Raw genomic sequence first — 26268 nt, 5'->3', positions numbered from 1 at the left:
TTGGATAGTGAAGTGGTTTAAACCCTGTTTTACCCAATATCGCAGCCAAACCGGCATCACTAAAGGGTTTCTCGCTCTCTCCATCGACACCCCTCTTGAGATAATTATCTGAGCCCACCAGCCTTTCCCATGCCCTGAATTTGTCCATGTAGAAATAATGTGAGCCTTGTACATTTCTCTGTGCTTTAGCCATGAGTATTCTCTGCGGAATCCTGTTATGATATGCCAATCGTTGAACCAGGGAAACAGTGTTGACTCTTCATGTTCACACATATGCTTTGATGTGTAGGTGCAGTACGGACACCAGAGAGAGCTTAGGTTTCATCCTCCAGGCTTTCACTCTATCATAGGGTGGAAGGTAGCCTAGCGTTTACAGCGTTGGACCATTAACCGAAAGGTCGCTGGTTCGAATACCTGAGCCAACAAGGTGAAAAATCTGTTGATGTGCCCTTCAGCAAGGCACTTAACCCTAGCTCCAGGGGCACCGTACTGCTATGGCTGACCCTGTAAAACCACACATTTCACTGCACCTATCCATTGTATTATTTTTTAACTTTCATAAAAATACTGTTTACTTAAAGGCCCAGTGCAGTCAAAAACTAGATTTTCCTGTGTTTTATATATATTTCCACACTATGAGGTTGGAATAATACTTTAATAATACTATAATAATAATACTAATTGTGAAAATTATGATAATGCCCTTTTAGTGCAAATGCTGTTTGAAAGACCACCTGAAATTTCTGCCTGTTTTGGTGGGATGGAGTTTTGGCCTGCCTGGTGACATCATTATTAGACCAATAAGAAAGAAAGTTCCAAACCTCTCTGCCAATAACAGCTAGTTTTTAGTTTTCCCCTTCCCACTCAGACCACTTCCAGACAGTCCTAGCAAAATTATTTCTTGAGAAATTGCTCTTTGCTGAGAAGCTATTTTTGTTTCTTTTTGACAATTTTAATTGAAAACAATCACAGCAAGGTATTTAATTGTGTCACGACTTCCGCAGAGGCTGCCCCCCCTCCTGGTTCGGGCAGGCTTCGGCGTTCGTCGTCACTGGAGTACTAGCTACTGCCGATCCCATTCTCATCACTCCACTTGTCATGTCTTGTCAATCACACACACCTAGTGCTCATTCCCCTAATTAGTATGTGTATAAGTGTTCCCTCTGTTCCCCTTGTCTTTGTGAGTGATCGTTTTGTTGTGAGAGCGTGTAGCTCGGTTGAGCTACATTTCACTGTGTTATTTGCCAAGGTGGATGTTTTCCCTTGTACAGTTTCGTTTGACACTTGGGGCGTTTAATTAAACTCTGGAATTCGGTATTTTACCTCCTGCGCCTGACTCCTTCATTCACACCTCGTCACAGAATCACTCACCTGATCTGATATGGAGTCAGCAGGAGAAGACTGCATGCCTGGAGTTGTGGCAAGGGTCCAGGAGCATTCCTCGATGTTGGCCAGCTTGGGGGAAGCGATGGATCAGGTTCTTCAGGTGGTAGAACGCCTGGAGAGGAGAGGATCCGATCTATCGAGACCAGCTGGTCAACCGGATCCAGCCACCTACACCCCAGCCGCTGGAGGGATCCATATATCCCGGCCACCGGCATTTGACGGGACTGCAGCGCGATGTAAGGGATTCCTACTCCAACTGGAGTTGTATTTCTCCAGCATCAGGCCGGAGCCCCAGGACGGGAGAAGGTATCCGTCCTAGTTTCCTGCCTTTGTGGGAGAGCCCTGGAGTGGGCTAACGCGGTATGGAACGAGGGAGGTACCACGTTGGAGAACTACGGGGAGTTTGCTCGCCTCTTTTCGGCCGTTTTTGATCACCCGCCTGAGGGTCGAGAGGCGGGCGAACGACTGGTTAATCTACTGCAGGGGACGAGGACCGCTCAGGACTACGCGCTGGAGTTCCGGTTGCTGGCAGCGGGGTCCGGGTGGAACGAGCGGGCCCTGATAGACCATTTCCGGTGCCACCTAAGGGAGGACGTCCGATGGGAGCTAGCCTGCCGGGATGCCATGCTATCGTTCTCCCAACTGGTGGATATGGCCATCCGGCTGGACAATCTGCTAGCAGCCAGAGGACGTCCTGGTAGGGGTCTGCCCGTTCCCACTCCGGAGACTCTGACCCCGAGCAGATGGAGCTGGGGGGAGCCGCCGGTAGAGAAAGCGCAGGAGGACAGCGATAGTGCCATTCTGGTGGCACGAAGGGACAATCCACCTTACGTCGCAGTCAACGTTATTTTGGGTCTGGAGGCGGTAGGCAGGGTACTCATGCATCACCCCAGGTAACGAACACCCAAACGTGTTCAGAGCCCTTTGCGGCGCATTGTACTTTATCTATCTCCTTTCCAGATCACTTGGTAGGTTCCCAGTGTAAGGCACTAGTCAATTCAGGCGCAGCTGGGAATTTTATGGACAGGGCATTTGCACACCGTCAAGGCATTTCATTGGTTCCCCTAACCATTCCACTCCCCATCAGAGCACTAGATAGTCGACCATTAGGGTCCGGGTTGGTTAAGGAAGTTACTGTACCAGTCACCATGATTACGCAGGAGACACATGTTGAGCATATCACCTTTATGATTATTGAGTCTCCTGCTTACCCTGTAGTCTTGGGTATCCCGTGGTTAGCCCTTCACAACCCCAATTTCTCATGGCCGCAGAGGGTTCTGACGGGGTGGTCGCGTGAGTGTCCGGCTAGATGTCTAGGTGTTTCCGTTGGTGCGACCACGGTGGAAAGTCCAGACGGTACCCCCACCGTGCGCATTGCCTCCGAATACCATGATCTGCCGCTCGCGTTTTCCAAGACGCAAGCGACTAAATTACCACCTCATCGGGAGGGGGATTGTGCGATAAACCTTCGGGTATACGCTGTACCTCCCAAGAGTCATGTGTATCCCCTGTCGCAGACTGAAACGGAGGCTATGGAAATATACGTCACCGAGTCCCTGCGCCAGGGGTATATACAGTCATGGCCAAAATTGTTGGCACCCCTGAAATTTTTCCAGAAAATGAAGTATTTCTCACAGAAAAGTATTGAAATTACACATGTTTTGCTATGCACATGTTTATTTCCTTTGTGTGTATTGGAATAACACAAAAAAAAACAGGAAAAAAGCAAATTTGACATAATTTCACACAAAACTAAAAAAATGGGCCGGACAAAGTTATTGGCACCCTTTCAAAATTGTGGATAAATAAGTTTGTTCCAAGCATGTGATGCTCCTTTAAACTCACCTGGGGCAAGTAACAGGTGTGGGCAATCTAAAAATCACACCTGAAAGCAGATAAAAAGGAGAGAAGTTGACTCAGTCTTTGCATTGTGTTTCTGTGTGTGCCACACTAAGCATGGAGAACAGAAAGAGGAAAAGAGAACTGTCTGAGGACTTGAGAACCAAAATTGTGGAAAAATATCAACAATCTCAAGGTTACAAGTCCATCTCCAGAGATCTAGATGTTCCTTTGTCCACAGTGCGCAACATGATCAAGAAGTTTGCAACCCATGGCACTGTAGCTAATCTCCCTGGACGTGGACGGAAGAGAAAAATTGATGAAAGGTTGCAACGCAGGATAGTCCGGATGGTGGATAAGCAGCCCCAAACAAGTTCCAAAGAAATTCAAGCTGTCCTGCAGGCTCAGGGGTGCATCAGTGTCAGCGCCGAACTATACGTCGAAATTTGAATGAAATGAAACGCTATGGCAGGAGACCCAGGAGGACCCCACTGCTGACACAGAGACATAAAAAAGCAAGACTACAGTTTGCCAAAATGTACATGAGTAAGCCAAATTCCTTCTGGGAGAACGTCTTATGGACAGATGAGACCAAGATAGAGCTTTTTGGTAAAGCACATCGTTCTACTGTTTACCGAAAATGTAATGAAGCCTTCAAAGAAAAGAACACAGTACCTACAGTCAAATATGGTGGAGGTTCAAAGATGTTTTGGGGTTGTTTTGCTGCCTCTGGCACTGGGTGCCTTGACTGTGTGCAAGGCATCATGAAATCTGAGGATTACCAAAGATTTTGGGTCGCAATGTAGGGCCCAGTGTCAGAAAGCTGGGTTTGCGTCCGAGATCATGGGTCTTCCAGCAGGACAATGACCCCAAACATACTTCAAAAAGCACCCAGAAATGGATGGCAACAAAGCGCTGGAGAGTTCTGAAGTGGCCAGCAATGAGTCCAGATCTTAATCCCATTGAACACCTGTGGAGAGATCTTAAAATTGCTGTTGGGAAAAGGCACCCATCCAATATGAGAGACCTGGAGCAGTTTGCAAAAGAAGAGTGGTCCAAAATTCCGGGTGAGAGGTGTAAGAAGCTTATTGATGGTTATAGGAAGCGACTGATTTCAGTTATTTTTTCCAAAGGGTGTGCAACTAAATATTAAGTTAAGGGTGCCAATCATTTTGTCCGGCCCATTTTTTGAGTTTTGTGTGAAATTATGTCAAATTGGCTTTTTTCCTGTTTTTTTTGTGTTATTCCAATACACACAAAGGAAATAAACATGTGCATAGCAAAACATGTGTAATTTCAATACTTTTCTGTGAGAAATACTTCATTTTCTGGAAAAATTTCAGGGGTGCCAACAATTTTGGCCATGACTGTACGTCCCTCCACTTCACCAACCTCCTCGAATTTCTTCTTTGTGAAGAAGAAAGATGGCGGTTTACGCCCGTGCATTGATTATCGACCACTGAATAATGTGACGGTACGATTTAGTTATCCTCTTCCCCTCATTCCTTCAGTGATTGAGTCAATGCATGGGGCCCGTTTTTTCACCAAATTAGACCTCAGGAGTGCCTACAACCTGGTGCGTATTCGGGAAGGGGATGAGTGGAAAACAGCATTCAGCACAATCTCTCAGAATGACCTTCTTGATCCAAACCAGTCAGGTTTCAAGACTGGTCATTCAACTGAGACTGCTCTTCTCTGTGTCACGGAGGCTCTCCGCACTGCTAAAGCTAACTCTCTCTCCTCTGCTCTTGTCCTTCTAGACCTGTCTGCTGCCTTTGATACTGTGAACCATCAGATCCTCCTCTCCACCCTCTCCAAGTTGGGCATCTCTGGCGCGGCTCACTCTTGGATTGCGTCCTACCTGACCGGTCGCTCCTACCAAGTGGCGTGGCGAGAATCTGTCTCCGCACCACGTGCTCTAACCACTGGTGTCCCCCAGTGCTCAGTTCTAGGCCCTCTCCTATTCTCGCTATACACCAAGTCACTTGGCTCTGTCATATCCTCACATGGCCTCTCCTATCATTGCTACGCAGACGACACACACCTAATCTTCTCCTTTCCCCCTTCTGATAACCAGGTGGCGAATCGCATCTCTGCATGTCTGGCAGACATATCAGTGTGGATGACGGATCACCACCTCAAGCTGAACCTCTGCAAGACGGAGCTGCTCTTCCTCCCAGGGAAGGACTGCCCGTTCCATGATCTCGCCATCACGGTTGACAACTCTGTTGTGTCCTCCTCCCAGAGTGCAAAGAGCCTTGGCGTGACGCTGGACAACACCCTGTCGTTCTCCGATAACATCAAGGCGGTGACCCGATCCTGTAGGTTCATGCTCTACAACATTCGGAGAGTACGACCCTGCCTTACACAGGAAGCGGCACAGGTCCTAATCCAGGCACTTGTCATCTCCCGTCTGGATTACTGCAACTCGCTGTTGGCTGGGCTCCCTGCCTGTGCCATTAAACCCCTACAACTCATCCAGAATGCCGCAGCCCGTCAGGTGTTCAACCTTCCCAAGTTCTCTCACGTCACCCCGCTCCTCCGCACACTCCACTGGCTTCCAGTTGAAGCTCGCATCTGCTACAAGACCATGGTGCTTGCCTACGGAGCTGTGAGGGGAACGGCACCTCTGTACCTTCAGGCTCTGATCAGTCCCTACACCCAAACGAGGGCATTGCGTTCATCCACCTCTGGTCTGCTGGCCCCCCTACCTCTGCGGAAGCACAGTTCCCGCTCAGCCCAGTCAAAACTGTTCGCTGCTCTGGCACCCCAATGGTGGAACAAGCTCCCTCACGACGCCAGGACAGCGGAGTCACTCACCACCTTCCGGTGACACTTGAAACCCCACCTCTTTAAGGAATACCTGGGATAGTATAAAGTAATCCTTCTACCCCCCCTTACCCCACCCCAAAGAAAGACAAAAAAAACATATTGTAAAGTGGTTATCCCACTGGCTATAAGGTGAATGCACCAATTTGTAAGTCGCTCTGGATAAGAGTGTCTGCTAAATGACGTAAATGTAAATGTAAATGTAAATCTCGGGGCATTATGAATACCTGGTGATGCCCTACGGTTTGATGAATTCTCCATCTGTTTTCCAGTCCTTTGTGAACGAGGTGTTGCGGGACATGCTTGGTCGTGGTGTGGTGGTCTACATCGATGACATCCTGGTGTATTCCGTTACGCACACCGAGCATGTGTCCCTGGTTCACAAAGTACTGGTCCGACTGCTGGAAAATTATCTTTATGCCAAGGCAGAGAAGTGTGAGTTTTTCCAGCAGTCAATCTCCTTCCTCGGATATCGCATTACCACCACAGGTGTAGAGATGGAGGGAGACCGCATTGCAGCCGTGCGTAATTGGCCGACTCCAACCCCGGTAAAGGAGGTGCAGCGTTTTCTTGGCTTTGCCAACTACTATCGAAGGTTTATTCTGGGTTTTGGCAAGGTCGCAGCTCCCATTACCTCCTTGTTGAAGGGTGTGCCGTCCCGGCTCCGCTGGTCTGCTGAGGCTGATTTGGCATTCAGTAGATTGCGGGGTCTGTTCACCTCAGCCCCGGTACTGGCTCACCCCGATCCATCACTACCGTTCGTAGTGGAGGTAGATGTGTCCGAGGTAGGGATAGGAGCTGTCTTATCCCAACGCTCGGGCACGCCACCCAAGCTTGATTTCACAGTCTCATACATTCCGGGTACGAAGAACGTGAAGGCAGACGCACTGTCTCGGCTGTATGACACAGAGGAGAGGCCCAGAGACAACACCCCCATACTCCCGGCCTCATGCATTGTGGCACCAGTAGTATGGACGCAGATATAGCGCAGGCATTACGCACAGATCCATCTCCACTGCAGTGTCCAGCTGGGCTGCAGTACGTGCTTGCGCTTATCCGTGATCGTCTGATCTACTGGGCACACACGTCACCCTCCTCTGGTCATCCAGGTATCGGTCGTACAATGCGCTGCCTGACCGAGAAGTACTGATGGCCTACCGTGGCTAAGGACGTGAGGGTGTATGTTTCCTCATGCTCAGTGTGCGCCCAGAGTAAGGCACCTAGGCGCCTTCCAGCGGGTAAGCTACAACCTTTACCAGTTCCACAACGACCATGGTCTCACCTGAGTATTGATTTTCTCACTGATCTTCCCCCCTCCCAAGGTAACACCACAATCCTGGTCGTTGTGGACCGCTTTTCAAAGTCCTGCCGCCTCCTTCCTCTGCCCGGTCTCCCCACGGCCCTACAAACTGCGGAGGCTCTGTTTACTCACGTCTTCCGGCACTACGGGGTACCAGAGGATATAGTGTCCGACCGAGGTCCCCAGTTCACGTCTAGAGTCTGGAAGGCGTTCATGGAACGTCTGGGGGTCTCGGTCAGCCTGACCTCTGGTTTTCACCCCGAGAGCAATGGGCAGGTGGAAAGGGTGAATCAAGATGTGGGTAGGTTCCTGCGGACCTACTGTCAGGACCGGCCGGGGGAGTGGTCGGTGTTCCTGCCATGGGCAGAATATGCTCAGAACTCTCTCCGCCACTCCTCCACTAACCTAACACCCTTCCAATGTGTTTTGGGGTACCAACCGGTCCTGGCACCGTGGCACCAGAGCCAGACCGAGGCTCCCGCGGTGGATGACTGGTTTCAGTGCGCAGAAGGCCAACGCTGACCGTCACCGCAGGGAGGCCCCAGTGTTCGTACCGGGGGATTGGGTCTGGCTCTCGACCTGGAATCTGCCTCTCCGCCTGCCCTGCCGGAAGCTGAGCCCGCGGTTTGTGGGGCCGTTTAAAGTCCTGAGGAGAATAAACGAGGTGACATACAGGTTGTTACTCCCCCCTGATTACCGTATTAACCCCTCGTTTCATGTGTCTCTCCTCAGGCCGGTGGTAGCTGGTCCGCTCCAGGAGTCTGAGGTACGGGACGTTCCTCCACCTCCTCTGGACATTGAGGGGGCCCCGGCGTACTCGGTCCGTTCCATCCTGGATTCGAGGCGTCGGGTGGGGGTGTGCGTTCAATATCTCGTGGAGTGGGAGGGGTACGGTCCGGAGGAACGGTGCTGGGTCCCAAGGCGGGACATCCTCTATCCCTCCCTGTTGAGGGATTTCCACCGTCGCCATCCGACTCACCCTGCTCCGCGTCCTCCTGGCCGTCGCACTGCTGGAGCCGCGCGTCGGGGGTGGGGGGGGTACTGTCACGACTTCTGCCGAGGCTGCCCCCCCTCCTGGTTCGGGCAGGCTTTGACGTTCGTCGTCACCGGAGTACTAGCTACTGCCGATCCCATTCTCATCACTCCACTTGTCATGTCTTGTCAATCACACACACTTGGTGCTCATTCCCCTAATTAGTATGTGTATAAGTGTTCCCCTTGTCTTTGTGAGTGATTGTTTTGTTGTGAGAGCGTGTAGCTCGGTTGAGCTACATTTCACTGTGTTATTTGCCAAGGTGGATGTTTTCCCTTGTACAGTTTCGTTTGACGCTTGGGGCGTTTGATTTATGTAAACGGATTAAACTCTGGACTTCAGTATTTTTACCTCCTGCGCCTGACTCCTTCTTTCACACCTCATCACAAATTGTTACCCAGAAATGATTTGATATTGAGATAAAAACGGCTGCATTGGACCTTTAACACTAGAGCCAAGTGAGTCATTTTGACTCAATATGAATTCAAAATGTTAAACAAGATGTGTTTCTATGCCCTCATTCATACAGCCAATCAAACATTCAGCAACATTTAAAGTGTCCATTACTTAGCTATGGCTTTAGTAGTGTCAGGTGTAGGTGTACAGTGCCTTGCAAAAGTATTCATCCCCCTTGCCGTTTTTCCTATTTTGTTGCATTACAACCTGTAATTTAAATTGATTTTTATTTGGATTTCACGTAATGGACATACACAAAATAGTCCAAATTGGTGAAGTGAAATGAAAAAAATAACTTGTTTCAAAAAAAAAAAAATACGGAAAAGTGGTGCATGCATATGTATTCACCCCCTTTGCTATGAAGTTTACACACTGAAAATGATGTCATCAATGATCGAAAGATGTGGAAGTTAATCAATGGCACCCTATTCCCTTTATAGTGCAGTACTTTTGACCAGGGCCCGGGATAGGGTGACATTTGTGGCACATGCTGGGTCTTATCTTAAAAAACAGCTGTGAAATTCCAATAAATGGAGGTGAGATGATATGATGATGATGATGGTGCCGAAGCCAGAGAAGCTATTGGAGCTATAAAGGCCTGGCACAGATGGTGTTCGAACACCCACGTAGAGACCTACAGGAAACCACAGGAGGAGCAGCCATAATCAGAGAGAAGGGCCTATGTTTAACACGTTTAGGGAGAGCCACTTGAACAGGGTGAAAGGTTACGTTGACATGAGGAGTCTGACTCCCTCTAATTGCTACAAAGGAGCAAAAAAATAGCACTAAGTAATTTACCACATAAAGCTACCATAAAGTACTACAAAGTACCTAATTTAGTTGAGTGTTGAAATGCCATTTTATTTGAAATTGTTTTTATGACCCTGGTGAAAAATCTTTAAGAATGATTTCTGTCACAGGTTGGGGCAGAATGGGGAAAACTTCAGACGGCGGTCCTAACCTGGCAGAGGGGTCGTCCAGCGACTGCCTGCCCTGTCAGGAGGGCTGTGCCTACTGCAAGGATGACACGCCCTGCGTTGCTCGAGGCGACAGCGCCCTGCGCATGGCCATGCTCTCCTTCCAGGTCCTGTGTATGCTGGTGGACTTTGTCAGCATGGTGGTCATCTACCACTTCCGCAGGAACAAGGTGCGGCACTATTCAGTCGTAATTCATCCCCTTTTACGTTGATTATAATCACTATTCATTGATATATGAGTTAATTCATGTCTTGATACATGTATTCATGTTATTTCCCATCATTATTCGTCATCTATGTTGATGTATTAGTTAATGGATGACTTGATACATGTTATTCATGTTATTTTCCATCATTATTCATAATCTATGTGGATGTATTAGTTGATGGATGACTTGATACATGTTATTCATGTTATTTTCCATCATTATTCATAATCTATGTGGATGTATTAGTTAATGGATGACTTGATACATGTTATTCATGTTATTTTCCATCATTATTCATCATCTAGCCTATTAGCCTACATTGATTTATTCATTAATATGAAAAATGTATGCACTCACTAACTGTAAGTCGCTCTGGATAAGAGCTTCTGCTAAATTACTAAAATGTAAAAAAAAATTATGGATGACTGGATCCATCTTATCCTTTCCTTTTCTTTGTTCTTGAACCTGAATGAGAACAGGGGCACATACTGTACTGTTCTGGTACAGTTTGCCACATTGATGGGAGAACTAAGGTTCCAACTCTGAGCTTTTATGCTGATGGACATATTTAGTTGGCATTTGCACCAGTATCTTTAGTTTCAACTGAACTGGGGTGAGTTTCCCAAAACATTCCTGGCACTAAGACCAGCGTTCATCCCTTGCCAACCAAATGTTTTACTCTTAGATGAGATGATCTTAGCTACAAAGTTTATAGAGCTGGGCCTCTATTCACGAGGAGTCTCAGAGTAGGAGTGCTGGTCTAGGAACAGGTCCACCCTGTCGACATTATCTTATTCATTATGATCTTAAAGGGAAAACTGATCCCAGATCAGCACGCTTTAAGAATATGGGCCCTGATGTTCAGCATATGTTATGAAGGGAGAATGTTAGGACAGTGAAGTTGAGAACAGTGCTGTAGGTGCATACCTTAGGTAGATGATAATAACTATGTTGAGTCTAAGACAAGGGCTTAGTCTAGGCCTCACTGGTAAGTAAGCCTTGTCAGAGCCAGAACAGCCCAAAGGGGCAGGAGCCTATAACCTATTTCTGTAGCGTGAGGCAGCTTGTACACCCCCTGGACAGGATGCTAGACTTTCGCAGGGCCAATCCATCTCCTTAATGCTGAGTGCCAAGCAGGGCATTAGGTCCCATTTTTAGAGTCTTTGGTATGACTCGACTAGGGATCAGACTCCAAACCTTTCAATCTCAGGGCGGACACTCTAACCACAAGGCCACTGAGTTGGTACAGTTGGGAGAACAAGTATTTGATACACTGCCGATTTTGCAGATTTTCCTACTTACAAAGCATGTAGAGGTCTGTAATTTTTATCATAGGTACACTTCAACTGTGAGTGATGGAATCTAAAACAAAAATCCAGAAAATCACATTGTATGATTTTTAAGTAATTAATTTGCATTTTATTGCATGACATAAGTATTTGATACATCAGAAAAGCAGAACTTAATATTTGGTACAGAAACCTTTGTTTGCAATTACAGAGATTACGTTTCCTGTAGGTCTTGACCAGGTTTGCACACACTGCAGCAGGGATTTTGGCCCACTCCTCCATACAGACCTTCTCCAGATCCTTCAGGTTTTGGGGCTGTCGCTGAGCAATACAGACTTTCAGCTCCCTCCAAAGATTTTCTATTGGGTTCAGGTCTGGAGACTGGCTAGGCCACTCCAGGACCTTGAGATGCTTCTTACGGAGCCACTCCTTAGTTGCCCTGGCTGTGTGTTTCGGTCGTTGTCATGCTGGAAGACCCAGCCACGACCCATCTTCAATGCTCTTACTGAGGGAAGGAGGTTGTTGGCCAAGATCTCGCGATACATGGCCCCATCCATCCTCCCCTCAATATGGTGCAGTCGTCCTGTCCCCTTTGCAGAAAAGCATCCCCAAAGAATGATGTTTCCACCTCCATGCTTCACGGTTGGGGTGGTGTTCTTGGGGTTGTACTCATCCTTCTTCTTCCTCCAAACACGGCGAGAAAAAAGCTCTATTTTTGTCTCATCAGACCACATGACCTTCTCCCATTCCTCCTCTGGATCATCCAGATGGTCATTGGCAAACTTCAGACGGGCCTGGACATGCGCTGGCTTGAGCAGGGGGACCTTGCGTGCACTGCAGGATTTTAATCCATGACGGTGTAGTGTGTTACTAATGGTTTTCTCTGAGACTGTGGTCCCAGCTCTCTTCAGGTCATTGACCAGGTCCTGCCGTGTAGTTCTGGGCTGATCCCTCACCTTCCTCATGATCATTGATGCCCCACGAGGTGTCATCTTGCATGGAGCCCCAGACCGAAGGTGATTGACCGTCATCTTGAACTTCTTCCATTTTCTAATAATTGCGCCAACAGTTGTTGCCTTCTCACCAAGCTGCTTGCCTATTGTCCTGTAGCCTATCCCAGCCTTGTGCAGGTCTACAATTTCATCCCTGATGTCCTTACACAGCTTTCTGGTCTTGGCCATTGTGGAGAGGTTGGAGTCTGTTTGATTGAGTGTGTGGACAGGTGTCTTTTATACAGATAACAAGTTCAAACAGGTGCAGTTAATACAGGTAATGAGTGGAGAACAGGAGGGCTTCTTAAAGAAAAACTAACAGGTCTGTGAGAGCCGAAATTCTTACTGGTTGGTAGGTGATCAAATACTTATGTCATGCAATAAAATGCAAATTAATTACTTAAAAATCATACAATGTGATTTTCTGGATTTTTGTTTTAGATTCCGTCTCTCACAGTTGAAGTGTACCTATGATACAAATTACAGACCTCTACATGCTTTGTAAGTAGGAAAACCTGCAAAATCGGCAGTGTATCAAATACTTGTTCTCCCCACTGTATGTGGAGGGATCTGATTTCTCTTAACAAGATTCAGTTTCTCCATGGCTGTCCTCCATGCTATGGGCTTATAAATAGATCTGCCTAGCTTCTCCAATGCCCACACACTCTCCAAATCCCCCCAGGCTTCTTACAGTAAAATAATATAACATATCTGAGATAGAACAATCTTGGGTACAGTGATATTCTTCGATACAAGTAAAAATGTTAAGAAACCTCCTTGCCATGGATATGGAATCCTCAAGACTGTGTTTACTGGCAAAATATGGCAAGGCCAATACTTAGACTTGACAGTATTAAAGGCAACTTCACTGTTCTACATCCACAATATGACATTTACTTTATATAGTAGATCCGTATAGTCCTGAACCAGTTCACTATTCACAGCCTGGTGAACTTTTGGCTGTGGAACTTTTGGCTCTATAATCGCATTAGCTTTCTGGATTGGAGCACACCACCTAAGCCCTCAGTTGGGTTCTGTCAATTAATTGGCTTCATTTAGGACTTTGTCTTAAGCGTGAGAAATCTCTGGATTAGGATGGAGGTTAACAGATTTACTAACAGGAGAAAATCTCCTTACTGGATCACACACACCTTGGGATGAGTTAGCCCTAATAGGGTTGAGACGAACAATACCTTTTCTCACTAATACAACTTGTAGAAGTTGGAGGTATGTCATATTGAATGACACTGTATGTAATCATAATTTATCCTCTAAAATGAAGTTTAAATTAGAGACTTTACTTCTGTTGCCACTCTATGCATGGTAACAGCACTATCATTTGCTCAAGGTTCAAGAGCAGTAAGCTGTGTATACTGTATGTTTGCAAACCGATGGCACAGCTGTCCATTGCCCCTTGAAAGCATCCTCAAGCACTGTTTACTGTAAAATTATGCATGGCTGAATGTCTGATGTACTGTAAGAGGAGCCTGGAAATATCCATGAAATGGAAAACCATAGAAATACGTAGAATGTTCTAGTTCTGTGGGGCAAACATTTATTTGATGAGGTTTGATAAGCCTTAGGATACAGCTGTTATTTATTTTGTTTGTTTACGAATGAACTATTACATTTACATTTTAGTCATTTAGCAGATGCTCTTACTGAGCGACTTACGGTTAGTACATTCATCTTAAGGTAATTACTGTAGGTGAGACAACCACATATCACAGTCATAGTAAGTACATTTTTCCTCAGTAAAGTAGCTATGAAAGTAGGCTTTATTCATGTCGTCTTGGCTCTTACTAATACGTTGTTAAATGTTGTTTCTGTCTCCTGTGTTCCAGAGTATCAGAGCCTCTGGGGTAGTTCTATTGGAGGCCATCCTGACTGGAGCACTGCTTCTCTACTTTCCGGTGAGTCACAGTGTGTGTGTGTGTGTGTTTGGACGGGGGGAGGGGTTATTTACTACCTATAGTATGATTGGCCTCTGGCCTAGTTATTATTTAAAAGTTTACATCAAAGTTAGTATGTGACTAAAAGTTGCCATTCAGTTTGACCTTTGATCCAGTTGAAGTCGGAAGTTTACATACACCTTAGCCAAATACATTTAAACTCAGTTTTTCAAAATTCCTGACATTTAATCCTAGTAAAAATGCCCTGTCTTAGGTCAGTTAGGATCACCACTTTATTTTAAGAATATGAAATGTCAGAATAATAGTAGAGAGAATGATTTATTTCAGCTTTTATTTATTTCATCACATTCCCAGTGGGTCAGAAGTTTACATACACTCAATTAATATTTGGTAGCATTGCCTTTAAATTGTTTAACTTGGGTCAAACGTTTCGGGTAGCCTTCCACAAGCTTCCCACAATAAGTTGGGTGAATTTTGGCCCATTCCTCCTGACAGAGCTAGTGTAACTGATTCAGGTTTGTAGGCCTCCTTGCTCGCACACACTTTTTCAGTCCTGCCCACAAATGTTCTATAGGATTGAGGTCAGGGCTTTGTGATGGCCACTACAATACCTTGACTTTGTTGTCCTTAAGCCATTTTGCCACAACTTTGGAAGTATGCTTGGGGTCATTGTCCATTTGGAAGACCCATTTGCGACCAAGCTTTAACTTCCTGACTGATGTCTTGAGATGTTGCTTCAATATATCCACATAATTTTCCTTCCTCATGATGCCATCTATTTTGTGAAGTGCACTTGTCCCTCCTGCAGCAAAGCACCCCCACAGCATGATGCTGCCACCCCCGTGCTTCACGGTTGGGATGGTGTTCTTTGGCTTGCAAGCGTCCCCCTTTTTCCTCCAAACATAACGATGATCATTATGGCCAAACAGTTCTATTTTTGTTTCATCAGACCAGAGGACATTTCTCCAAAAAGTATGATCTTTGTCCCAATGTGCAGTTGTAAACCATAGTCTGGCTTTTTTATGGCGGTTTTGGAGCAGTGGCTTCTTCCTTGCTGAGCGGCCTTTCAGGTTATGTCGATATAGGACTCGTTTTACTGTGGATATAGATACTTTTGTACCTGTTTCCTCCAGCATCTTCACAAGGTCCTTTGCTGTTGTTCTGGGATTGATTTGCACTTTTCGCACCAAAGTACGTTCATCTCAAGGAGACAGAACGCGTCTCCTTCCTGAGCGGTATGACGGCTGCGTGGTCCCATGGTGTTTATACTTGCGTACTATTGTTTGTACAGATGAACGTGGTACCATCAGACGTTTGGAAATTGCTCCCAAGGATGAACCAGACTTGTGGAGGTCTACAATTTTTTTCTGAGGTCTTGGCTGATATCTTTTCATTTTCCCATGATGTCAAGCAAAGAGGCACTGAGTTTGAAGGTAGGCCTTGAAATACATCCACAGGTACACCTCCAATTGACTCAAATCATGTCAATTAGGCTATCAGAAGCTTCTAAAGCCATGACATCATTTTCTGGAATTTTCCAAGCTGTTTAAAGGCTCAGTCAACTTAGTGTATGTAAACTTCTGACCCACTGGAATTGTGATACAGTGAATTATAAGTGAAATAATCTGTAAACAATTGATGGAAAAATTAGTTGTGTCATGCACAAAGTAGATGTCCTAACCGACTTGCCAAAACTATAGTTTGTTAACAAGAAATGTGTGGAGTGATTGAAAAACAAGTTTTAATGACTCCAACCTAAGTGTATGTAAACTTCCGACTTCAACTGTATTAATTCAACAAAACACAAAAAAACGTTTTTGTATGACAAGACTAATGGGGTATGTAGGCAGCCATGGAATGTTGGTTTGGTCAGGTAATAGAAAACTGTTGATCAATCACAGTCCCTTGTTTTGGATGGTTTCTACAGAGTAGAGTTAAACAGTGTTTCTTTGTTTGGTGGAGACAAACATCCTGGGCTCTCCTCTGACCTCCTGCTAACTGTACGCTGCTAATCTGGCCAATGAACCCGGCAACCTGTGAAATATACCATCTGTTGACCATCCACTCATGTTAAATGTGCGCAGCACCTATTCAGACCTTAGCAAGTCTCCTATTCAATTATTTTACATTTGCTAACACATTTCTTCACAATAAGGATGGAACATTAACTGTCTATAACCTTATTTGACACATGTTACATCACTTATAACAGATGTTATGCTATTCTAATTGTAGAAACTCATAGAAATGATCAATTATGCTAGATTGAGTATCATTAAGAGCAAACGATACAATTTAGAGGGATATGAAAATAACCAAATAACCAGAGTTTCAATTTGAAGCGTCCGATTATTTCCACAGATGACCAAGCCTCAGGGCGTCTCCACATAACATTGATTTACGCAGATGTACTGTTATGTCTTAGTCAGTGGTGCCCCGGGCCTCTGGGTGATTGCAATTTAGTGGCGATCGCAGCGAGCTATAGGCTTAGCATAGCCACGAAGGGTCAATTAAAGTGAACTGATTTAGAGCACCTCGCTAATCAATGCAATTAGCCAGTGACAAGGAAAGTAATCATCTTTGAAATTGCAATGAAATAGTGAGCGAAAGTAGGGGTTGGTTGGATGAGGATGGGCTCGTCTGTGATTGGATGGACAACGTCAGTCCTGTTGGAGGATTGGTGAACGAGCAGGAAGTGGGCATTTCTCAGATAGTTCATTAAAATATGGAAATGACAACAACAAATTAATTGAAAATAGTGTCTTGTGTTTCCATTGAAATGGAATGGACCACAATTCTTATGTAACACCATTTTGGCAAACATCTTCCATTATCAGAATTAGCCATCCCAATTGAATACTGAACATGCTGGAAGACTGAGCAAATTATTTATACCCATATTTTATAATGATGTATTGAAATCCAAGACACCACAAGACCTCCCTATCTCATTTTGATATGCTGTCTTTCAGTCCCTCTATATGAAAATAGTTTACGTAGCACGCTAGATTGCTCTCCAGCCTGATCCCTTTGCATGTCTCCTCTGTGAATCTCACATGAGCCTTCCTTCCTGCCTGCTAGGGCGAGTCGCATCACTCCCAATCTAAAAATAGATTCAGAAATATTCCATCGCTGCTGCTGCTTCTATTTTAAATAATTCCAGTGTTATTAAGGAGCAATGAGATGCATCTCATCCCAGCACTCTCTTGGCATTCCATTCTTTGGAGTAATGCAATCCCCCCCCTTTCCCCCCCTTTCCCCCGATCTCCTCAGTGTGTCACATGCAATAACTTCAGTCCCTGCCCAGAATAAGGCGGGAGAAGAGACAGGGAGCGAGCAGAAAAAAGGAGAGAAACGAAATTACGGGAGTACCAAAGCTGGCTATTTCTGTCTGGCTGTGTGGAGATGAGAGGAGGGAACAGACACACAAGTTGTGATTCTCCATGTGATCTGTGGATTAGCTTTCCAGCTCTATATTTGTCTCTTATTCAGGTGGCTCGAAAGCCTGAGATTGGAGTAAAGTGACAGTTTGGATTGCTATTTCTCCTCATTTTCAAAATGCCACCAAGTTTCCCAATCAAGGGGGAATATATTCAGATAGAATAATTTGTGGGAGCTGTCCATCGTGGTACAACCTCGCTCACTCACTCACAATTCTCTCCTCCCCTTATTCACTGTTGTGTAGCTCTATCTCTCTCTCTTTCGTTCCCTGTCTTCTCCTCCCCCACAGTGTTTTGTGCTGCTCCCTCTCCCAGCCCATCTGTGTGTGTGGTAGCGCAGGCTGCCACTGAGACCCCCCGTCTTTCCCTCTCCCCCGCCTGGGTACCCCATCAGAGACTCTGGGCTTTTACTCTGCTGCCTTCCTGTCGCTTCACATACATACACCCACAAACATGCACACACACTCACATATACACAGTCAACCACAACAACCGCAACATGCATCCATATACTCTCTCTCTCTCTCTCTCTCTCTCTCTCTCTCTCTCTCTCTCTCTCTCTCTCTCTCTCTCTCTCTCTCTCTCTCTCTCTCTCTCTCTCTCTCTCTCTCTCTCTCTCTCTCTCTCTCTCTCATACATACACACACTCCACCTCTGCCTCCTCCGTTTCTCTCCTACTCCTTCTCCTCCTCCACCTGTCTGCTTGCGTCTCTCCTCTCCTCTTCCATCTCAGGCCTCCCCAGTCCCCATGCAGTGCAGGGCAGACAGACATAGCGTCACAGCACATCAGGGGGCTAATGAGAAACAGTATGTCTGAGGGATAATGCATCCTGACCTGTCAGGCCATGAAACACAGCCCGCTTGGCATCTCCTTCCCCCTTCCTGCTTCCCATCCAAGCTGTTCTGACACTTTCAATCTGCCTTAAGTGGATCTGTTGTGGGTGGAGGGTGAAGTAGCGTGTTTTGGACCCCCCCCACCCCTCCACCGCCAGATCGTGTGCCTCCCTGCTTCCCTGCTTCCCTGCAAAGTGCTGAGGCGTAGGGCACATCCAAAACCCACAGATGGTCTCTGAGTAGAACGTTAGGGGGTAGATGAACTTGTGCTATCGTGATACTTGATGTGTTTACAGAGAAAGAGGAACCTGAGAGAGTGAGATTGAATTTAGATGGAAGAACATGAAAGAGGGTTGGACAAACACAGTACATTGACTTAGGTCAACCAGTCGCCAACTTTCAACCCTCACTGTTCGTTCCTCTTCTTCCTAGAGTGTAGTTTGCATATTCAATGAGGCCATACAATGCATCCCCTGATTTCGTAATGTGGAGGGTTGGAGGGTTGAGTTCAGTTTTCACCTCTCGGACAGTAATGTGACAACATGTGAAGTGTGCACAGCTGAATTCTGAGTAACTTGGGGACCTGTGTGTTGGTGACACATATCAAAATGTCCAGATTAACATCCTGTATGCACACTGTAAATTGTGGGCACCCATGCACACACGTGTATGTACACACACAAGCACGTATGCACACACTGACAGATGCACGCATGCACATACACACAAACAGTCTAACATGTCCCATGTCTCATTGAGAGGGAATATCTCACAGGAAATAGCGGTGACGAGGAGAAGGTATTGTGGGAGGCCAAGCTGGATGTAATTTACACAAGGCCAACCTCAGGGGGACGAGTGGGAGAAACCATTACCTCGCCCATAGACACTGGGCCCTCTCATATCATATCATTGGGGAGTAGCTGTCAGCTTTCATATCAAAACAGATTCATTTCCCCTATCCCATAACAACCCCACCTCCCACCACTCTCTCCCTTTACGGTGTTTCCTCGATTAGAGTGGAATAGACAGAGGAGGGGAAAGAGATGATGACCAGAAAAGAGAGGATTGAGAGAGATGGATGGATGGAATGGCAGTGGGCATGTCAAAGCAGTAGAATTGGTGTTGAAGGACTGTAATGACATGATACTTTCCTGAGGCTCCAGTCTTACATTATCTCCTTCTCAGATGGAAACAGACAGACATGTTAAATAGCTCAAAGTGATTTGTTCTTCTTTTTTTTTTCCTCAGGCCCAACACATGTTGACAGTTATCGTTGTATGAAAAGATTGGAATGCCCCACATAGCGAGCCGTCTTGCATTAACTAGTTAATATCTGCTGGTTGGGGAGCATGGTTCTGGCAATGTTCTAGCAACATTCTGGCAACTAGAGGCGTTTCTAGGATTTGCACACATTTCTTTTTGAGGAGGAGGAGGATCTGGGGGAAATTGTCTTCTTATAAATGCATTTCTTGCAATTCTACGTCATATTACATGACTTGATAAATTACCAGAATTTGTTTTAATAAGGCAAAAATGACAGAAAATACTAGGCTACTATCACGTTGTATAATGATTCGAAGACAGGCGCAGGAATACATATTAGGTTTTTTTATTACCCAAAACAAATGTATATACACTACCGTTCAAAAGTTTGGGGTCACTTAGAAATGTCCTTGTTTTCGAAAGAAAAGCAATTTTTTTGTCCATTAAAATAACATCAAATTGATCAGAAATACAGTGTAGACATTGTTAATGTTGTACATGGCTATTGTAGCTGGAAACGGCTGATTTTTAATGGAATATCTACATAGGCGTACAGAGGCCCATTATCAGCAACCATCAGTCCTGTTTTCAGCTGTGCTAACATAATTGCAAAAGGGTTTTGTAATGATTAATTAGCCTTTTAAAATGATAAACTTGGATAAGCAAACACAACGTGCCATTGCAACACAGGACTGATGGTTGCTGATAATGGGCCTCTGTGACCCCAAACTTTTGAACGGTAGTGTATATAACACAGGGATGGTTCCCAAACAAAAGAGCAAGGTGTAAACCTCTAAACAATACATGGGACGAGACCCGTAATAACAAGAGCACAATACACGGTACTCACGAGATCAACAGACATGGGACAATAATCGACAAGGACAATGGGGAACAGAGGGCACATATATATACATAGTAATCAGGGGAAATGGGAACCAGGTGTTCGTAATGAGACAAGACAGTCCGGGGTTGGTGGTAATGATCCAGGTCAGTGACGCCTAGAAGACTGGTGAACGGAATGAGCAGCAGTACCGGGGGGATCCGTGACAGGACCCCACCCCCTGACGTGCTGCACCAGCAGCGGGACGACACCGGCCTCGGGGACGACCACAGGATCGCGGTGCAGGTCGGTCAGGGCGCCGACGGTGAAAATCCCTGGTCAGCGAAGCGTCCAGGATGTCTACTTCAGGAAACCAGCACTGCTCCTCTGGGCTGTACCCCTCCCAGTCGATGAGGTACTGGAGACGCCCCGTCCGACGCCTCGAATCCAGGACTTCACGGACCGAGTACGCCGGATCTCCCTTGATGTTCAGAGGAGGAGGCGGGGCGTCACTGGGTCCAGCCACAGCGAGGGGACCAGGCACCACTGGCCTGAGGAGAGACACATGAAAAGTCGGGTTAATGCGGTAATCAGCAGGGAGTTGCAAACGGTACGTTACCTCATTAACCATCCGCAGGACTTTAAACAGACCCACAAACCGCGGGCTCAGCTTCCAGCAGGGCAAGCGGAGGGGCAGGTTCCGGATGGAGAACCAGACCCGGTCGCCTGGAGAGAAAACAGGCGCCTCACTGCGGTGGAGGTCGGCCTGTTCCTTGTGCCGACGCACGGCCCGCTGGAGACGAGTGTGCGCAGCGTTCCAGATCTCCTCAGCGCGCCAAAACCACTCGTACACCGCAGGGACCTCGGTCTGGTTTGGATGCCAAGGTGCCAGGGCCGGCTGATACCCCAACACGCACTGGACAGGAGTGAGGTTAGTGGAGGAATGGCGGCGGGAATTCGGCGCATACACAGCCCAAGGTAGAAAATCCGCCCACTCCCCCGGCTAGTCCTGACAGTAACACCTCAGGAACCTGCCCAATTCCTGATTGACCCTCTCCACCTGCCCATTAGCTTGAGGACGGTACCCGGAGGTGAGACTGACTGTGACCCCCAGGTGTTCCATGAACGCTTTCCATACATGTGAGGTGAACTGAGGGCCACGGTCTGACACAATGTCCTCCGGTATCCCGTAGTGCCAGAAGACATGCGTAAAAAGAGCCTCCGCTGTTTGCATTTCCGACGGGAGCCCAGGCAGAGGAAGGAGGCGACAAGCTTTGGAAAACCGTTCCACAACGACGAGAACAGTGGTGTTCACATGGGAGGGGGGAAGGTCAGTGACAAAGTCCACTGAGAGGTGAGACCAGGATCGTTGTGGAACCGGCAGGGGAAGGAGCTTTCCATAAGGGAGGTGTCTGGGTATCTTTGACTGGGCACAGATGGAGCAGGAAGAGACGTAAACCCTGACGTCCCTAGCCAAGGTGGGCCACCAGTACTTCTCAGTCAGGCAGGCGATGGTACGGCCTATACCAGGATGACCCGACATAGGCGGCGTGTGCGCCCAGGAAAAGAGGCGGTCCCGCACACCCATGGGCACATAGGCGTGGTTCTCCAGGCACTGTGCAGGTGCTGGTTCCGTACGCAGGGCCATATGTCGGCATCCACGTCCCACACCACTGTTCGCGATGATATGGAACGGAGGGATGATGGGGGTCTCCTCTCCCTGCCTCTCCTCTGCGTCATAGAGGCGAGACAGGGCGTCCACCTTCACATTCTTCAAGCCTGGCCTATAGGAAAGTGTGAATTGGAACCTGGCAAAGAATAGAGCCCACCTGGCCTGTCTCGGGTTTAGCCTCTTCGCTGCCCTGATGTACTCCTGGTTGCGGTGGTCCGTCCACACCAGGAAAGGGTGTTTGGACCCCTCCAGCCAGTGCCTCCACGCCTTCAGAGCCTTCTTGACCGACAAGAGTTCCCGGTCCCCTATGTCGTAGTTCCTCTGGGCAGGGCTCAGCTGCTTGGAGTAGAAGGCGCAGGGCCGCAGTTTTGGAGAGGTTCCGGTGTGCTGGGACAGCACTGCCCCGACTCCTACTTCGGAGGCATCCACTTCGATGATGAAGGGGAGTGAGGGGTCGGTATGTGCCAGCACGGGAGCAGTGGTGAAGCGTGCCTTCAGTGTCTCGAACGCCCTCTCCGCCTCCGCCGTCCAACGAAGCCGCTGGGGACCTCCTCTCAGCAGGGAGGTAAGAGGCGCAACCACCGTGCTGAAGCCCCGGATGAACCTCCGGACATAGTTGGCGAACCCCAGGAATCGCTGGACTACTTTCACGGAGTTGGGGATGGGCCATGACCTGACTGCGCTGACGCGTTGCTCCTCCATCTCCACTCCCTCCGTGGATTTGAGGTAGCCCAAAAAGGACACGGACCGCTGGAAAAACGAACATTTTTCTTGTTTAACATATAGGTTATGCTCCAACAGTCTTCCCAGCACAGACCTGACTAACGAGACATGCTGGGCTCAGTCAGCAGGATAGACCAAAATGTTGTCTATATAAACTACTACACCCCTTCCCAGCATGTCCCGAAACACTTCGTTTATAAAGGCCTGGAAGACTGAAGGAACATTAGACAGGCCAAAGGGCATTACAAGATACTCGTAATGCTCCATGGTCGTGGAAAAGGCCGTTTTCCATTCGTCGCCTGCACGAATGCGCACCAGATTGTAGGCGCTCCTCAAGTCCAGTTTCGTGAAGTACTGCGCCCCGTGCATTTGTTCGATGATGGTTGGGATGAGGGGTAAAGGATAGCTGAACTTAACGGTGGCTTTATTCAGTGTCCGATAATCAATGCAGGGGCGCAGTCCCCCATCTTTCTTCTTAACAAATAATACGCTTGAGGAGGCTGGTGACGTAGAGGGGTGGATAAACCCCTGCTGGAGGCTCTCCTGTACGTAGGTCTCCATGGCCTCGGTCTCCGAGTAGGAGACGATATAAACGTGTCCTCTCGGGAGGGCTGCGTCAGACAGCAGGTCAATGGCACAGTCCCAGGGGCGATGAGGAGGCAGGCATATAGCCTGGGTCTTAGAGAAAACCCGGTGCAGATCCTGGTATTCCTCCGGTAAATCCACTTGAATGGCGTGGTCCGGACTTTCCACCGTAGTGGTGCTGACAGACACCGCGAGACACCTCCCCTGACACTCCTGCGACCAACCCAGCAGTCTCCTCTCAGACCAGGAAATAACAGGGTTATGCCAACTCAACCAAGGGAGACCTAAAACAACGGGGTGCGTGTGGGTGTCTATAATCAAAAAGGTGTGATCTGTTTTAAATGCTAAATGATTGTCATGGGTCAGCAGAGAAACGGGATCAGTGATGTGATGTACGAGGCCCTTCCCTATTGGACGATTATCCAGGGCTCGAACAGGAATGGGTGACTGTAGGGGAACCAAAGGAATGCATAATGCAGTGGCCAGTGCGCTACCTAAAAGATTCCCGGCAGCTCCGGAATTAATCAGAGCCAACGGGAGTGAGGGGCTAGGGTATTCAGGGAATTTAATGGAAAATTCTGAGTTGACAGAAAAGGAGAGGAGATCTTGCGTCCTACCTGGGTTGGAGCAGGGGAATTCCCCAGCTTGTCACCTCCTCGCCTATTAGTGGATAGAGGGCAGGTCAGGGAGAAATGACCCCTTTCTCCACAATAGGAACAGAGGCCCAGATTCCTCCTGCTCCTACGCTCTGCTTCTGGCAAACGTGCAGAGCCCACCTCCATCGGCTCTGGCCACGGAGCAGGTGTAACCATGGGGCTCCGGATTCCGCGCAGGTCTTCGTCGGGACCGCAGGAGGTTGTCCAACCGGATCGCCATGCTGATGAGCTGGTCCAGTGACAGGTTGTCATCACGGCATGCTAACTCCCTCTGTACCTCCTCCTGCAGTCCACTGCGGAAAACGGTGACCAGAGCAGACTTGTTCCATCCGGTGGAGGCCGCGATGTTCCGGAACTCCAGGGCAAACTCCGAGGTGGGCCTAGATCCCTGGCGTAGTCGGAGAATCACCACTTTATTTTAAGAATGTGAAATGTCAGAATAATAGAGAGAATTATTTATTTCAGCTTTTATTTCTTTCATCACATTCCCAGTGGGTCAGAAGTTTACATACACTCAATTAGTATTTGGTAGCATTGCCTTTAAATTGTTTAACTTGGGTCAAACGTTTCGGGTAGCCTTCCACAAGCTCCCTACAATAAGTTGGGTGAATTTTGGCCCATTCCTCCTGACAGAGCAGGTGTAAATGAGTCAGGTTTGTAGGCCTCCTTGCTCGCACACGCTTTTTCAGTTCTGCCCACAAGTGTTCTATAGGATTGAGGTCAGGGCTTTGTGATGGCCACTCCAATACCTTGACTTTGTTGTCCTTAAGCCATTTTGCCACTACTTTGGAAGTATGCTTGGGGTCATTGTCCATTTGGAAGACCCATTTGCGCCCGAGCTTTAACTTCCTGACTGATGTCTTGAGATGTTGCTTCAATATATCCACGTAATTTTCCTTCCTCATGATGCCATCTATTTTGTGAAGTGCACCAGTCCCTCCTGCAGCAAAGCACCCCCACAGCATGATGCTGCCACCCCTGTGCTTCACGGTTGGGATGGTGTTCTTCGGCTTGCAAGCTACCCCCTTTTTCCTCCAAATATAACGATGGTCATTATTGCCTAACAGTTCTATTTTTGTTTCATCAGACCAGAGGACATTTCTCCCAAAAGTACGATCTTTGTCCCCATGTGCAGTTGCAAACCCTAGTCTGGCTTTTTTATGGCGGTTTTGTAGCAGTTGCTTCTTCCTTGCTGAGCGGCCTTTCAGGTTATATCGATATAGGACTCGTTTTACTGTGGATATAGATACTTTTGTACCTGTTTCCTCCAGCATCTTCACAAGGTCCTTTGCTGTTGTTCTAGGATTTGATTTGCACTTTTCACACCAAAGTACGTTCATCTCTAGGAGACAGAACACGTCTCCTTCCTGAGCGGTATGACGGCTGTGTGGTCCCATGCTGTTTATACTTGCGTACTATTGTTTGTACAGATGAACGTGGTACCTTCAGGTGTTTGGAAATTGCTCCCAAGGATGAACCAGACTTGTGGAGGTCTACCATTTTTTTCTGAGGTCTTGGCTGATTTCTTTTCATTTTCCCATGATGTCAAGCAAAGAGGCACTGAGTTTGAAGGTAGGCCTTGAAATACATCCACAGGTACACCTCCAATTGACTTAATTGATGTCAATTAGCCTATCAGAAGCTTCTAAAACCATGACATCATTTTCTGGAATTTTCCAAACTGTTTAAAGGGACAGTCAATTTAGTGTATGTAAACTTCTGACCCACTGGAATTGTGATAATCTGTCTGTAAACAATTGTTGGAAAAATTACTTGTGTCATGCACAAAGTAGATGTCCTAACCGACTTGCCAAAACTATAGTTTGTTAACAAGAAATTTGTGGAGTGGTTGAAAAATGAGTTTTAATGACTCCAACCTAAGTGTACAGTGGGGAAAAAAAGTATTAGTCAGCCACCAATTGTGCAAGTTCTCCCACTTAAAAAGATGAGAGAGGCCTGTAATTTTCATCATAGGTACACGTCAACTATGACAGACAAATTTAGATTTTTTTTCTCCAGAAAATCACATTGTAGGATTTTTAATGAATT

General features: G+C 47.1%; 1 protein-coding gene across 1 annotated transcript in view; it reads left to right on the top strand.

Moving 5' to 3' along the window:
• gpr158a (G protein-coupled receptor 158a) overlaps window positions 1-26268 on the top strand; it is a 102647-nt gene that overhangs the window by 42345 nt on the left and 34034 nt on the right. The window contains exons 4-5 of the mRNA XM_041880271.2: window positions 9764-9990; window positions 14155-14223. Of these exons, the coding sequence (XP_041736205.2) occupies window positions 9764-9990; window positions 14155-14223 (296 nt within the window). The remainder of the gene's footprint in view (window positions 1-9763; window positions 9991-14154; window positions 14224-26268) is intronic.

Source organism: Coregonus clupeaformis, chromosome 7 (assembly GCF_020615455.1).
Source record: "Coregonus clupeaformis isolate EN_2021a chromosome 7, ASM2061545v1, whole genome shotgun sequence".
Taxonomy (NCBI): Eukaryota; Metazoa; Chordata; class Actinopteri; order Salmoniformes; family Salmonidae; genus Coregonus; species Coregonus clupeaformis.
Note: the sequence above shows the minus strand (reverse complement) of the source record. Positions and strands in the feature narration are given on the sequence as shown.